The sequence below is a fragment of the Protomyctophum bolini genome, assembly GCF_963924005.1.
Source record: "Protomyctophum bolini genome assembly, chromosome: 1".
Classification (NCBI taxonomy): Eukaryota; Metazoa; Chordata; class Actinopteri; order Myctophiformes; family Myctophidae; genus Protomyctophum; species Protomyctophum bolini.
The window spans coordinates 35,972,975-35,988,393 of record NC_137862.1 but is presented as its reverse complement, the minus strand read 5'-3'; the positions used below and the strand labels follow the sequence as shown (position 1 = coordinate 35,988,393).

Below are 15,419 nucleotides of genomic sequence, written 5' to 3'. Positions count from 1 at the left end.
GGTCGACAAGCTGACACCATCATTTACTCATCAGTTCATGGCCACTTCACAGATTGATAGATAAAGCCCCAGGCCAGGGGAGCGGCTGACAGTGATGGAGGTGGGGTGGGGGGTTCTGTGAGGGGTTCTGTTTTACAGCTACCGAGGCTGTGTGTTCATACACACACACACACACACACACACACACACACACACACAAAAAATCATGAGTGTTGATTTAACTTGGAGAGTGTAAAAAAAACTGACCCGGAACGGGATCAATCAACATCAATCAACAAAATCAACATCACTCTGGGATTTTAGGGCAAGACACAGTCAAAAGGCATGGTGACCATTCCGGATCCTGGCAAAAAAGGGAGAGAATAAAAGGGGCAAAGGGAGAACAGGAGAAGGAGGCGGGGGTGCTGGGAGGGGGAGGGCTGTCTGTTGGACTGAGAGGAGGGACAGGGGGCCCAGGGATATGACTGATTGCAGGCAGGGTCAGAGTTCAAGGCCAATGCCCAGGCCCCAGCTCTCTGGAATGGGGGGCAGGAAAGGGGGGGTATGTGGGGCACACAAAGGGGGGCCAGTGGAGAGAAAAAAAACATGCAAGGCAGGTCTGGGGTGAAAGAAAATGAAAGAAACAAGGGAGAAAAGAAAAGAAAGAGGGGGGCCTCTTTTCAAATGGTCCCACGACAACCAAATGTCCAGGTCTGTCTACTGTTCCCTCGGTTATTAGGAGCTTAGAATATGTATATAGTCCACAAATATACAAAGTAAAATCCTCAGTTAATTTGGTAAATGCTGCATTTATATAGCGTCTTTATCCAATGCGCTTTAAGTTCACCCGTTCAAATACTCATCATCATCATTTTTCGACCGCGGTCGAGATCATGGATTTCACAATGCCACGCCAGACTTCCCGGTCCTTCATTGCCACCCCCAGTTCCTGCTTACTGATGCATGTGTCCCTATCAGGTAGAAAATGACAGTTTTCTACCTCTGGTCTGCTTTGAGGCAGGACTCCAGAGAAGAAGGGAAGATATAACCTTATTGTCAGCTCTGTAGTAGTGGCCGGCAAACTGTGTTCTTCTGAATTGGACTAGTGAAGATACACAGGGAAGGTTACCGTATATTAGATTAGATCAAATACTGATGGCAGAGGAAACTATACAAGGCACCAACCTGCTCATCGGGTGCAATTAGGGTTTCAGTGTTTCGCTCAAGGACACTTCAACAGGACACTTGGTGCGGCTGTGGCTCAGGAGGTAGAGCAGGTCGTCCAATGATCCCTAGGTCTGCTCCTGTCCACATGTCGAAGTGTCCTTGGGCAAGACACTGAACCCTACATTGCCTCCAATGAGTCGGTCGGTGTGAGCTTGCCACCATTGGTGTGTGAATGTGGGAAGTGAGGACGCTGGCGCTTCACCTCCCAATGTATGAATGAATGAACCATTGTAAAGCGCTTTGAGCACTTTACAATGATGAAAAGCAGTATAAAAATGCAATTCATAACACTAACCCAGGGGATGCTGGGGATCGAAACGGAAACCTTCTGTTCCTCAAGCAGCCAGTCTACCTAGTGAGCCACTGTATTTATAGCATTTGTAGCTCAGAGTGCACAAATGTAACCAAATGGATCCGTAAACATGTCTGATTTGTTTTTAAAGCCTGAAGCTTTGTGAGCTTGTATTTTTTTAAACATTTTGTAAAATCTCGAAATAATTTGAAAATGTTTGAATAGTTTTGAACATTTTTAAAACAAATCTTCTCTTATGGGGGTCCATGGCACAAAATATTTTCAGATGGGGATCCACAGCCAAATACAATGGGGTCCTTGACATGAACATAATGAGAACGACTGGCTTAGATAGCTTGATGGAAGTGAAGGTTGTGCTCTTTCACCAAGCCTTCCTAAGTGGATTAACATGTATACCACTGAGGATTCCACTGTGTACATATATAAAATGCAATACATTATTAATTCAAGTCATCACATTATCAATTAATCCAGTTATATTCCTTTCAATCCAATTCAAGCCAGTCGAGCCACACTGTGCTTACTGTAAGTCCAAGCCAACCTCCAACCAGCCTGACCCCAGATCAGTGGAGAGGTGCTGGCTCGAGGCAGCACTGGAGGCAAAGCAAACACAAAGCATCCAGCTACTGTTTACACTGGCAGCCAATAGCTGTTGTGTGCTCTCTCTCTCTGTGTGTGTGTGTGTGTGTGTGTGTGTGTGTGTGTGTGTGTGTGTGTGTGTGTGTGTGTGTGTGTGTGTGTGTGTGTGCGCGCGCAAGCAACTGTGCATGTGTGTGCTAGTCACTGCAAAACAATAAAATGCGTGCAGACCAGTCAAGTACTCCAGTATATTTTATTTGGGTAGTCTCTCCTGAAGTGTCCAGGTGCCCAGCTCACTGACAAGCTTGATGTAACCAACTACTTAAACATCTTCTTTACAAACATTGCAACAACGCTGGTTAACAAACTGCCCTCCCACTCTGGCGTTTTGGTGTAGAGCACATCAGGTCCCCCAAGATTTCTAACTGGACAAAGTAACCCCCCTGCACAAGAAAGGGAGGAAATTAGACCCCGGCAACTAGCGCCCTATTTCTATTCTTAGCTCCATCTCGAAAGTGACAGGTTGAAAAGTATCTTGCCACAAAAAAAGAATTGTACGAATTCCAATCTGGCTTCAGAACATCCCACTCCACTGACACATGCCTCCTCTATTTGAGCGATCACATCAAACACAAGGTGGATGCTGGCAAATACTGCGGCATGGTCATGCTGGACCTCCAAAAGGCTTTTGACACCGTGAACCACTCCATACTGGTTAACAAGCTAAAAGGAATTGGTTTTGATAGCACATCAGTGAGCTGGATGCAATCCTACCTGGAGGGGAGAGAACAGATGGTGGAGATGAACGGAACACTGCCCCCCCACCACCCTCCCAGTGAGCTGTGGCGTTCCACAAGGAAGCATACTAGGGAGTCGGGACTTTACTGTTCCTAATATATGTAAACGACATGACATCAGCTTGTGACTGGAACTTGTTCCTGTTCGCAGATGACTCAGCACTACTGGTCTCGGACAGTAACAAACTGCAGGTTGAAAAGGCCCTCAGCCAAGGCAGATGGCTTCTTGGTTAGAGTGGGTGACAATATTATCACACGGAAAGTTGAAATTACGTACCTAGGTTCCATCCTGGAGGCAAATCTTTCCGGTGATAAAATGGCTACCAACGTAATCAAAAAAGTCAACCAAAGAACAAGCATTCTATACAGGATGTCGTCACTGGTCAACAAAAGCATCTTGAAGACCCTAACAGGAGCCCTCGTACAAGGTTTCTTCTTCATGCAATCTCTTGGTACCACAGCACCTAAAAGGCCCTTAAAACAAGGCTCCAGACTTCCCAAAACAAACTGGTCAGGCTTGGCTTCACTCCCCGAACAAACCTCACCCCTGCCCACTTTGACAGGCTGGAATGGCTTAGGGTTGACGACAGAGTACAGCATCTTGCAATGTGTCTAGTCCACAGGATTCGCTACACCACCATGTACCCGTGTAAATACTTCCTTAATGTCAACGAAGTTCACACCCACAACACCAGAGGGAGTTCAACAAACCATGTTCAACCCAGATTCAAGACAAACAAGGGAATACATTATTTTCTTTCCTATGCCACCAAAATGTGGAACGCCCTACCAACAGCCATTTATATTGATTAATTGATTGAATATTTTTTAAGAAAAATGAAAACAGCACAATGTACAGTTAGGCATTTTGGTCCAAAGGGATTTCCGAAAGAAAGACCTTGTGGTCTTGTTTCCATTCGGGTCCCATGCACTCACACACATATAGTCATGAACAAGAAACTAAAACAGTAATTTGTCACCTCCTCTCCCTCTGACCTGCTGACAGGTGACTTTTGGTCTGTTTTAAAGGAGGCCAGTGATTTGCTTGTTTTAAGGGAAGGGGGCATGGCGGAAGGTGAATTTACCCATATTTGTTTTGCAAGTGGGTGCAGGCAGCCAGGCACTAGATCATTGTTCACGCTACCTCTAGTTTTGTGGCTGTCTCTCACTTTTTTAAATGCATAGCTGCATGTACACTTTTGAATGTCAGACCCATTATCAATTGTTTGACCCGGTCTTCTACCAGGAGCCAGCCAATGCTATCCAGATATAGGTGGGTCATTGGTCCCAGGCCTAGAAGAAGTCGAATTAGTTTGTTTTAGGAGATTTGGAGCTTGTTCTTCTGTGCCATTGAGATGTTAGTGAACCAGGATGTGCAAGCATAGTCAAAGATGGGCAGTAACCCAGTAACCTCTTCTTTGCTAGAGATTACTATGTTGTCAACTTGGACCTTAAAATCATGTACATTTATCCTGCTAAGGGAACGGTTGGACCCGAAAAGAATGGATTCCGTTTTCCCAAAATGTAATGAGAGTTTGTTATCGGTAAGCCATGTTCGGATTTCTGTACAGAGAGCCTCTTCAACCTGCTTTTTGTCTTCTCCCGACATTAAGACATGCAAATCCCTTGACTCCTTCAACAACGTACGGACGGCTACAATTCCAAACCGGCCCCCGTAAAATCTGAATCCCCCCCGTCCCCTTTCCCCGATACTGTATACGTTTCCTTTCCCTTTTTCCCTTGATTTCCTGTCTTTTATATAGAAGTGTATATTTTTACCTTGATTTCCTGTCTTTTATATAGAAGTGTATATTTGTCTGATGATTTGAAAGTGTGTCGTCCACAGTAACAGACTAACAGTCTTTGTATTGTGCTTTCATGTGAAATGTACCCATTCTGCAAACTGTTAATAAATACTCTGGTGTGTGTGTGTGTGTGTGTGTGTGTGTGTGTGTGTACCATCAAAAGTAAAGGGCAACATGTGTATGTATTTACATGTTTGATTACAGAGAACAAGTGAATGATAGTGTGTGCGTGTGCGTGTGTGTGTGTGTGTGTGTGTGTGTGTGTGTGTGTGTGTGTGTGTGTGTGTATGTATGTGTGCGTGCGTGTGTGCGTGCGTGCGTCTGTGTGTGTGTTTAAAGGGGGATAGGGTGGGGGTAGTTTGATTAATGTATGTGTATGCATGTATGTGAGTGAAATGAACAATCGATTCCCCTTGCTTCGCTGTCCGCTCCGCTCCTGAAGGTCAACATCTTGAGAGATGGCCGAAGGGCCATGTGTATATTCCATGAGAGTTCTCCCTCAATGTACACACACAATGTACACACACAATGTACACACACACACACACACACACACACATGCGCGCGCTCGCTTGCAAGCACGCGTACGCCTTAATTAAAACCTCTCTGCTAGGTGCGCTGCACATATAGACAAAGCCTCCCCTATCAGATACAGTATGCCTATATGTAAGAATAGAATCACTGTGCTGCCCCAAGCAGCTGAATAGCATTTGCATATCATTACCTTTGTTTTGACTCTGTGAAGCACGATGTGGCCTGTAGCATGTTCTAATACCTCCAGTATACGCTAGAATGAAAACACCACCGTATAGCACAGAGACCCAACAGCTTAGCCAGGAAGCCTTTTGGGCTTTGAAATGAAACCTTGTTTTGCAATACATTTCATATAGTCTGTACTGTGCATGACCTGCTTGTATGTTGTTACGGTACACTCAGGGAGATTATCCTGGAGAGACTATACGAATACGATAATGAATCAGATTGTCTTCCATCTATTTAGCTCATTGAACAGCACCCCTAGAATGAATTGTTAGGATGCATTTTGCTCCTCTGTTTGTTGGGTTCAGTAAATAGCTGACTGCATTTCCTGGCCAACGAGCTCGCTTTATGAGCTAATTAGCTAATGGCAGAGCACAAGCTGAGGCCTGGCTCTTTGGCCAATCGCGGGCCGGTGTTTGCGACTCATGACATCCATATGGATGGTTATACACTAATGGTGGTAAGTGGTAATACTGTGACAACGATATGGTTGTGCGCACCCTCACACACGCATGTGGGCGCACACACACACACACACACACACACACACACACACACACACACACACACACACACACACACACACACACACACACACACACACACACACACACACACACACACACACACACACACACACACACACACACACACACACACACACACACACACACACACACACACACACACACACACACACACACACACACACACACACTCCCATCTGCCGACTCATCATTTCTAATTCCCCCACCAGCCCATTCTTCCCCCTTCTCTCTCTTTTCTTCTGCCTTTGTTTGGGCTTTTTCCATATCTCTCTCTCTCTCTCTCTCTCTCTCTCTCTCTCCTGAACCTTAATCTATACTCCATCGCATGAGGATGTTGCTGGCTAAAAAGAGCTGAACTACAAGCAACACCATTGTAGTAAATGATAAGGCCTATAGCATACTGTAGGCTTAATCTAGTATGAGAGAGCTAAGAGGGAGTGTAGCTGCATGCGTATGAGCGATGAAGGTGTCCACTCCTCACTGCTCAGGGCATGGGCCTTATTCACTCGACTAACTTGCCATTATTGATTTTTTGGTGCATATCAAATGTAATTACTTCATCATCATTTCCTTTTATGAATAACATCAACTCTGAATGATGGTCCCATGTTATAGCTGGCTGAAATAAAATAAAAATAAAAATGAACTTGCCATGTGATGCATAGCGGTGCATAGCAGAATTAAATAAAAATAATTAATGGAAAATTGGTTTAACAAAATAAATCCAAGATAAAGTAACATGTGTGGCTGATAATATGGCATTAATACTAGATATAATAGTCAATTTCATCACGTTGAGCGCTTCTGTGAAGTCATGAACTAGAAAAATGTTGAATACATGAGGTCATTACGACTAATCTATAAACAGTAAATGTGTCTACATATAGTAAACTATGGCCCATTTCCCACCTCTGTGGCATTACTGTTCTATCATTTAGACAGCGCTGGCTGTATTTATTAACATTTACAGGGCTCTGAATTAGCATTACTTATCGTCAGCTAATAGCAATCCTTGACCCAGAGCAGAACCTACTTTCACATCAATCCAGGAAATTCTCCCTTAGGAAGAACAACACGACACAATAAAACCCGCTTCCAGCCCAAATAAAAGCAGCAGCTTGCAACCGTCGAGAAATATGGTGCTGTGAATGGTAAATGGCATAATTGGCGTCTAGGTCCTTTCTCCCCCTGGACATTCCAGGGCAGTGCTTTGGGAGAACGTCCAACAACCATTCAACACTCCTCTCCCAGACACACACGGTTGAATGTCGCTCATGTCTTGGCAGGGATGCTTGCCAGCAGCTGTTGCGTCAGGAACAGCGCGGACAGAGGAATGGATTTGTGTTTGATTATGCCGATGATCAGATCAAGTCATCCCAAACAGCTCAGTGTTTAATGTTGATGACATGAGTTGGGTCCAACATTGTCCTGATACATTGCCAGCTGTGGCAATAGAGTGAGTGCCCTGACGGTGGTTAAATAAAGGGGTGCCAACAACCTGATTTGTCCCATACCATACCCCCTGAGGTATTTGCAGAGTAAGTAAATTACTTTTTATTACATCATATTAGTTGTCCAGTAGTGTGTATCAAACATAGAGTATATATGAATAGAGAAGGCACAGAGGAAACCCTGAGGCGAAATGGACATAGTGGCCGAATGAAGGTATTGCAGCCTGGCCCCAAACACATGAACACGCTGGTTCCGTTGACTATCATTGTGCACGTTCACGACGGCAGCACGCTCGTTCGCGTTCGTGCACGTTCAACGGCAGCGCGTTCATGTGTTTGGGGCCAATCCATCCCAGAATGCACTCTGTTTCTACCCGGAAGGAGGAGTGAAATCGCCACTTAAAGTGGATGGAAGGAGAACTCGGGTGCCCTCTCTATTCATATATACTGTACTCTAAGGTATCAAATGGCAATTCCAAGAGTAGTATGAACTATAAGTATAACTTTGCGTCACATAATAGAGGTATGATCGCTGTAACTGCAGTAAATTGTTATTTATCAATGTTTGCAGGTGTGTACAGTATGCATTATGTAGGTATATATTGGTGTATAATATATACATATATATGTAAGCATGCATGTACAGTAGTTTTATGGGTAAACCACTGCATTATTGTATGATGGTATGTACAGTATAATGTTTAAATTAACCTGTTATTGTTCCTGAGTTTGACGTGTCCTCCAGGCTCCAGAATCTGCCCGTTCTTCAGCCAGGTGAGCTGGGGCACAGGTTCCCCCTGTGCCTGACACGTGAAGATAGCTGTGGTGCCTACAGGCCGCGCAACAGACTGAGGAGCCTGCACAAACTCCGCTGGGGCTGTGGAAAATGAGAGAGAGAGCAAGAGAGAGGAGAAAAGAAAATGAGCAAAACAGATAGAGAGAAAGACAGAGAGGCAGAAAAGAGAATGACAGATCGGGCCTTTTCGACTCATTCGATACCTGTAGGTAAAACTGCAGACATAAATTAGTAAGGACAGATGGCTCAATCCCAATCGAAAGGAAGGCTGTTTTATCACCACCGCTGACAAACAAGCTGGTAGAAGATATGAATCTCATTGATATTCAGTCTCCCTGAAGTGTGGGATTTGGAGGAAAGAGAGAGAGCGAGAGAGAGCTAGAGAGAGACATAAGGTGCCCATACAAAGATGAGAGTCAATCTTAAGTGTACTAAAATCACATGGCTCACAAGGGCACACATGCTGAATAAACGTAATTTCGTTTTTTAGAATCAAGTGGTGTAATTTGCAATCTCTTCTCATCTTGCCAGTTGCCACCATACCCCCATGCCATAGGCCTGCAGCTATAGCCCATTAGAAGTAATAACTTATTCATATTAAGTGTCTCTCAGTTCTTACAGTATAGGAGAGGGAGTACAATAGGTAATCTAACCTGTCTGATCATTACCTTGACATGAGATTGTGGTTAATTTCCTCCTGGGCTGGTGCTGCAGAGTTGCTTTTATTTGAGTATAGATGGGGGCATTAAATAACTATTGCATCATTACCTCGGTACTCAATGTCTGTGCCAATATCATTAAAGTTAATTACGATAATATTTGATAACTTCAATTATGTATTTATGTCCTTAATAAGTTGGAGATAATGTAAAGACAATTACAGTCGACATGAGTGAGCAAAATAACCTTTAGGAATGTTTGTCGAATCATATTCTTTATAGTAAAATACAAAACATCCCTACACTAACAATAATTAACAAGTATACTGCCACCTGCTGGACGCACAGCCAACCTCAGACTGCCGAGGCCATTTCAATGCTGCACACGCTGAACCCATATCCTGTTTTGGGCGTCCATGTTAATGCAAAATAAATAGTGTGAATGCTAGCGAGCTAAAATGAAGCCATCCTTGCTCTAGAAAGCGCCAATGCTTTATCTAGACCACCGGATAATCAGCAAAGACCTCCGAACATTGCGCGTTTCCACCAAACATCCAAACATTTTTTACACATTCAGAGTTAATGCCCTTTTCCTGTCTCTCTCCCTTTTCCTCCTCCTTTGTCTCTCTTTGTCTCTTCCCAAGGAACCTAAAGGACACCACATCGATTCGCCACCACTGATATGAATGCATTAGCATTGTACATTTAAAAATAGTTCACAATCGCCACCACTGATATGAATGCATTAGCATTGTACATTTAAAAATAGTTCACAATTGCTCTCATGTCTGCATGAGAATGAGGGACTCTGATCTTGCTCTGAACAACAGATTCTGAAACTAAGAACTTCTCTTCCACACAAGTCTTCAAGGCTGTGCAGTAGAAAATAACACATGCCGTGTCAGAACCTTCCAAGACCTTAGTGAAGGGATTCATCGCTCATCTTATTTTTCACAAATCAATAAAGAAACCAAATAAATTGACATACAATTAACAGCCGTGGCTTTTCTTTGTGCTCCCTGCAACGGAAGGGGCTCGTCTCACAGTTGAGTGGCAGATTAAATTAAATATTGACCTGGAGCAGTGCTGCTATTGGCCAAGTATTGGGCCCCATCTCTGGTCAATACGAATGAGGCGAAAGCTTCCTGCATGGTGACAATTTATGCACAGCTTCAAAGATGGGGGCCACCCACCTCTAGCGGCATCCCATTGGTCAAAATCATTTGTCTCTCTCCCTCCCTCGCCATCCACCATCAGATTATTCCTAGTCACGAGTTCCCAATCACTTGGTAATTTGAATGGATAAGTAAATAATAGATTTGCTGCCATATAAACTATACGACACCAATCCTCCTCCCGTTAGTGTGGAATAATTAGGTAATTAAAGTCTAATGGGGTATGCATCCTGAGAGGCCATGGCTTTACATGCGTCAGCCAATCAATTCATCAAAGACACATTTATGTGCTTCAAGTTTCGATATACTGTAGAGTATTCCATATTAATTATATTCCATTCCATTGGCAGCAGCATGTCAGGGACTCACCTTGGACCACTAGACGTCCCTGAGCGGTCCTGCGAACACGGGTCCCTGGTTTGTTGGCTGCGCAGACATACACCCCTGAGTGCTGCACACCAACGTCTGAGATCATCAGATTCCCTGTGCCCAGCACCTGGATGCCTTCCACGCCAATAGGACGACCATCTACCCAGGGGAGATAGAGGGAGATAGAGAGATAGAGAGAGAGAGAGAGAGAGAGAGAGAGCAGCATGGGGAAAGATAATAAATTGACCTGGAGAGCAGATTTGACTCCATGGTAGGAATGTATGAATGATTGTTTAAGCCTACTGCGCACGGCAACACGTTTAAGTTAAAGCGGGCATGGGCTATTTCCAGCCCTCCCAGAGATTGGGGAGGATGCTGTTTCCATGGAAAACGGCAATGCTCTGTGACAAAAGAACCAAAGTGGAAAAATGATTGAAGGGACAACGGGACGATCTCGTGGTTTCGGTTTTGTGTTTGTGTGTGTTTGAGACTGATAATAAGTGTGAGAGCGAAGACAAAGACTGACATGTTTGATGATTTGTATGACTAAGCATCATGTTTCTAGCTTGAAACAATGAAAACATGCAATGTAGCGTGTAGAGCCTACAGTACTACAGTTTGAAATGGGTTTTCAGTTCATTTAATCACACACACACCAGAGCGGGAACCTTTGTACTCTGCCGAGCAGACTGATCGCTCTACACTGCCTTATGGGAGTTCCACAGTAGATGTTCTAGATACAGCATGGGGGCTCAGTTACTGTAACTGTAATTCCTTATCTCCTATCTGCTGCCCTGATCACAAAGCTCAACTCTAGTTGGCAGTGCATGGGCAAAAAGATGGCATTTTCGCTTCAGCCCCCCCATCCCGTCTCTGTTCTCAATGTACCCGCATGATGAGCGAAAACTTTCCTGTGTCCCCTATCTTCTCCTGGCTCAGTTCCAGCAATGACTTCAGCCTGCATGGTCCTGGTGTTTTGAATCCTACCATCTGTAGCGGGAGTGCCTGCATGGCTCAAATTTGATGTGTCAAAAGGCCACGCAAGGGTGGTGGGGGGCTGGGGGCTGTGTTGGACGAAAAACACGCCATATGGCAACTACTCAGCCACACTACCTACTGCTGCTGCTGCTGCTGCTACTACTACTACTACTACTACTACTACTACTACTACTTTAGTGACAAATAAAACCCTCTTGATTCTTGAAGAGAATCAAGAAATGCTTCTCTTTTACTACTGCTGCTACGATTACTACTGCTGCTAGTGCTAGTACTACTACTACTACTACTACTACTACTACTACAAAGGACGAACGATTAATCGGATAAACAAGAACAATACTCCCCCAATCAACTGAAAAACACCATGTTGTGCTTCTTTTTCTCTTCTGTGATAGCTATTCTAATGCAATCCATAATGACGCACCACCTCCTTGATTGCAATGAAGCATGAGCTGTCTTTTGTTTTAATGGATGCAATTTTTTTTCTTGTCTTGCCTTATTTTCTGCCCTCTCTCTCTCCCTCCCCCCCCCACCCCTCTCTCTCTCGGTCTCACTCCGTCAGGCCCTAATTCGGTTAGTGTCAAAGCAGAAAAGAGAGCAGGCCAGCAAGCTGTGGTGCTGATGAATGGAAAGCACCAAACAAACTCTGGCATTAAGGAGTGACTGATGTGAATCTATCAGATTCATTATGCGGCTTATCCCAGCCTCCCTGCCTGTAATCTAATACACACAAATCCCATCGTGTTAGCATTTCATTCTGGCTACATTGTGTAAGAGGCAATATCCTCAATCTGATTATGCCCAACTGGTTGGGAGGGGCAGCAATTTACATTTTGAACAGAAAATCTGATTGGATAATGGCCAACGAAGAAAAAACAACATATCAGATTGCTAAATTGGTAGCGGCAGAGTTTGAGCAATAGTCAAGAAAGGCATGGAGATTGAAGGGGGAACAAATCCTCCCGGTCTCAACACCTCATAGCAATTATTCTACAGCTTTCCAGTGCCTGTGTGTTGCTTTTCGACTCCATGCGGGGATGAGGGATGCATTAATATACAATAGTACATGGTGTTTAGCCCTCAGGGCTCATGTAGAAAGCCCTTGCCTCATGTACATGTACACAAGACATATGTTCGACTCTATTACACATATATACATACACATGCACATAATGCAATGCAAAGGCTCACCAACACTGTGTGCTGTAAGCAGACCCACAACACATGCATGTATTAGCGTGCATGTGCATGTGCATGTACACACACACACACACACACACACACACACACACACACACACACACACACACACACACACACACACACACACACACACACACACACACACACACACACACAGTAATTGGTAATAAATCCAATGTTAGTTACATAAATGCTTAATAAGTAGATTCCTCATATATCACAGTAAAACCAAAGCTGTGTAGGTTGGTAATGCATACAACTACTGTATGTCCAATTTCAAAGCTATCACTTGCTATTTTGTCACATTTGTATTAAAAACTTCACACCTGAAGTGAGGGGCGCTCTAATCGTCGTACATCATCCATTCATTGTCAATGGGAATGTAGGACTTTGTGTAGGACAACAATATCCGATTTGCTCAGACACATAATTATGATGTAAATTCTCCATTCATTGTTAATGGGAATTTAATGTTTATGTAAGACGAAAATATATAGCTGAATATAGGAGGGCCTCAAAAAGGCAAAAAAGATTTCCGTGTATATTTTGCACAGCCATTTTTCTTGGAAGAGTTAATGTGCATGTGTATGGAAGAGTTAGCTCTCTCAGAGCTGATTTGTTTGTACTGAACATTGAGGACCTTTTCCTTTTTTCTTTCCAACAAGCGCTCCCTCCGTCTTACCAAGTCTACTCCAAGACACGATGGGCCGCGGGTATCCCGTAGCAACGCATTCCAAGATGGCAGTTTGGTGAACGGTGAGGGTGAGGTTTTCTGGTCCCACCAGAATCACTGGCTCTTTGTAAACGGAGGACTGGGAGCCTGGAGGGAGAAAGCAGCCAGAGGAGGGAAGAGGAGCAGTGAGTCTCTGCGCTTGATGGATGGCACCCTTTAATTGGATTTCTCTACAGTGCATTATCTTGATGCCGCGTACGCAATAAAACCTGGAGTGTCAATTCAACCCAGAGAGTGTAAAAACAGACCTTACGGTTCTGTTTTACACTCACAGAGTTCAATCGACACTCCAGACTTTGGGTGTGTACTGTATCTCTTTAATCGGGCAGTGGAACAACGTGCTCGGGGAAATAATCTTTGGAATATGTTTGGGTAGATAAATTGAAACAATAAATGTGAGAAGAAAAGAAAATAACTCGACCGAACAACATTATGCTTTCTGGCTGAGCAGCCGTGGGTTAACGTGCATACCCGTCGTAAAGAAACAAAATGTAGCATGCCTAAAGATGAGCCATAGGTACGTTATATAAATATAAGGAACCTGAAACGGTGAGGTGGGCCTCCGAGCTGTATTTTACTCCTGCACTGTTGTGGGCCATGCAGCAGAATTTCCCACTGTCCTCTTGACGCACTCCTGTAATCTGTAGAACACCTGTGGGAAGGAGGGTGTACCTGCAAGACAGGGAGAGAGAGAGAGAGAGAGAGATAAGGAGACAGAATGAAGAGAGAGAGAGAGAGAGAGAGAGAGAGAGAGAGAGAGAGAGAGAGAGAGAGAGAGAGAGAGAGAGAGAGAGAGAGAGATAAGGAGGCAGAATGAAAGAGAGAGAGAGATAGTTTAACAGCTGGATGTGGCTTATAGTCAGCCCCACAGCAGAATCTGGAGTGTTATTTTAAATCCAGAAAGGGTAAATATTTATCTGGAATGTCCGGCCTTGGTTGCGGCCATACCTGTTATCTACATCCACTGGACGGCTGTCTTTCTCCCAGTTGATGACTGGCTCTGGCAGGCCGTGGATCTGACACAGGAAACGGGCTACGCCAGACTCCTCAACATGCACCGACTCTGGTTGGACATGGAAGTCTGCCATCGCTGCAGAAGGAGGGAAGGAGAGGAGGGTTAGCTAAAAAGAAGGAGACTGCTTTATAATATAAAAGGGTACAGAATAAGAATAACCCAGCACAATAATCCATGGAATAAAAATTAAACAACTATTTCTAATGGTGTCTATATTTTTATGTTGCAGCAACAAATACAAATACTGGGCGGCAGTGGTTCAGGGGTAGAGTGGCCGGTAGAGCAGCTGGATGGAAACCTGAGGTTACCAGTTCGAAGTGTCCTTGAGCAAGACGCTGAAACCATAATTGCTCCTGATGTGCAGGTTGGTGCCTTGCATTTCCTCCACCATCGGTGTGTGAATGGGAGAATGTAAGGCACAATCTATGTAAAGCGCCTTGGATAACGGCACTATATAAATGCACCATTTACCATTTATGCAAATTTATTTAAGTAAAATTACTTCCCATGAACACATTACATGCCAAGGCCAGACAATGCATTTGTCATCTCGGATACTATGACTGACATTATCTTGTTATTACGTACATTTGTTTATCTTGGACCCCAGGAAGACTAGCAACCACTCTATGGAAGCTAAGGTGGATCCGAATATAGAATACATAGTAGCCTTTAAATTGTATATTTTAAGTTTAAAATCTTGTTATGAGAAAAATTGCAGCCCAGATAAAGTAACTAATACACATGTATGCATGCTATGAAAGGCTTGCATGTTTTATGTGTCATTTGTTTACCTACATTTAGACCTACTTCAGAAACATTTTGTCTGCATGTTTGCACAAGTACACTTATATTCAGATTACAAAACGTCCACATGGTGAGCTTTTTTCAGGCCTTTTCATGTTCTCCCTGCAGTACAAAGGCAATGGAAGGTGGAGCTAGCAACACAAATTCAATTAGACAGAGGCCTGTCTCTTTCACAGCTTTCCCACAATCCCCATTTAAATGTCAA

At 43.9% G+C, this 15,419-nt stretch overlaps 1 protein-coding gene across 1 annotated transcript in view; it reads right to left on the bottom strand.

Moving 5' to 3' along the window:
* Window positions 1–15,419, bottom strand: part of igdcc3 (immunoglobulin superfamily, DCC subclass, member 3) — a gene marked incomplete at both ends in the record, with an annotated part of 81,156 nt that overhangs the window by 9,879 nt on the left and 55,858 nt on the right. The window contains 5 exons of the mRNA XM_080783354.1: window positions 8,170–8,335; window positions 10,458–10,616; window positions 13,342–13,479; window positions 13,934–14,064; window positions 14,341–14,482. Of these exons, the coding sequence (XP_080639480.1) occupies window positions 8,170–8,335; window positions 10,458–10,616; window positions 13,342–13,479; window positions 13,934–14,064; window positions 14,341–14,482 (736 nt within the window). The remainder of the gene's footprint in view (window positions 1–8,169; window positions 8,336–10,457; window positions 10,617–13,341; window positions 13,480–13,933; window positions 14,065–14,340; window positions 14,483–15,419) is intronic.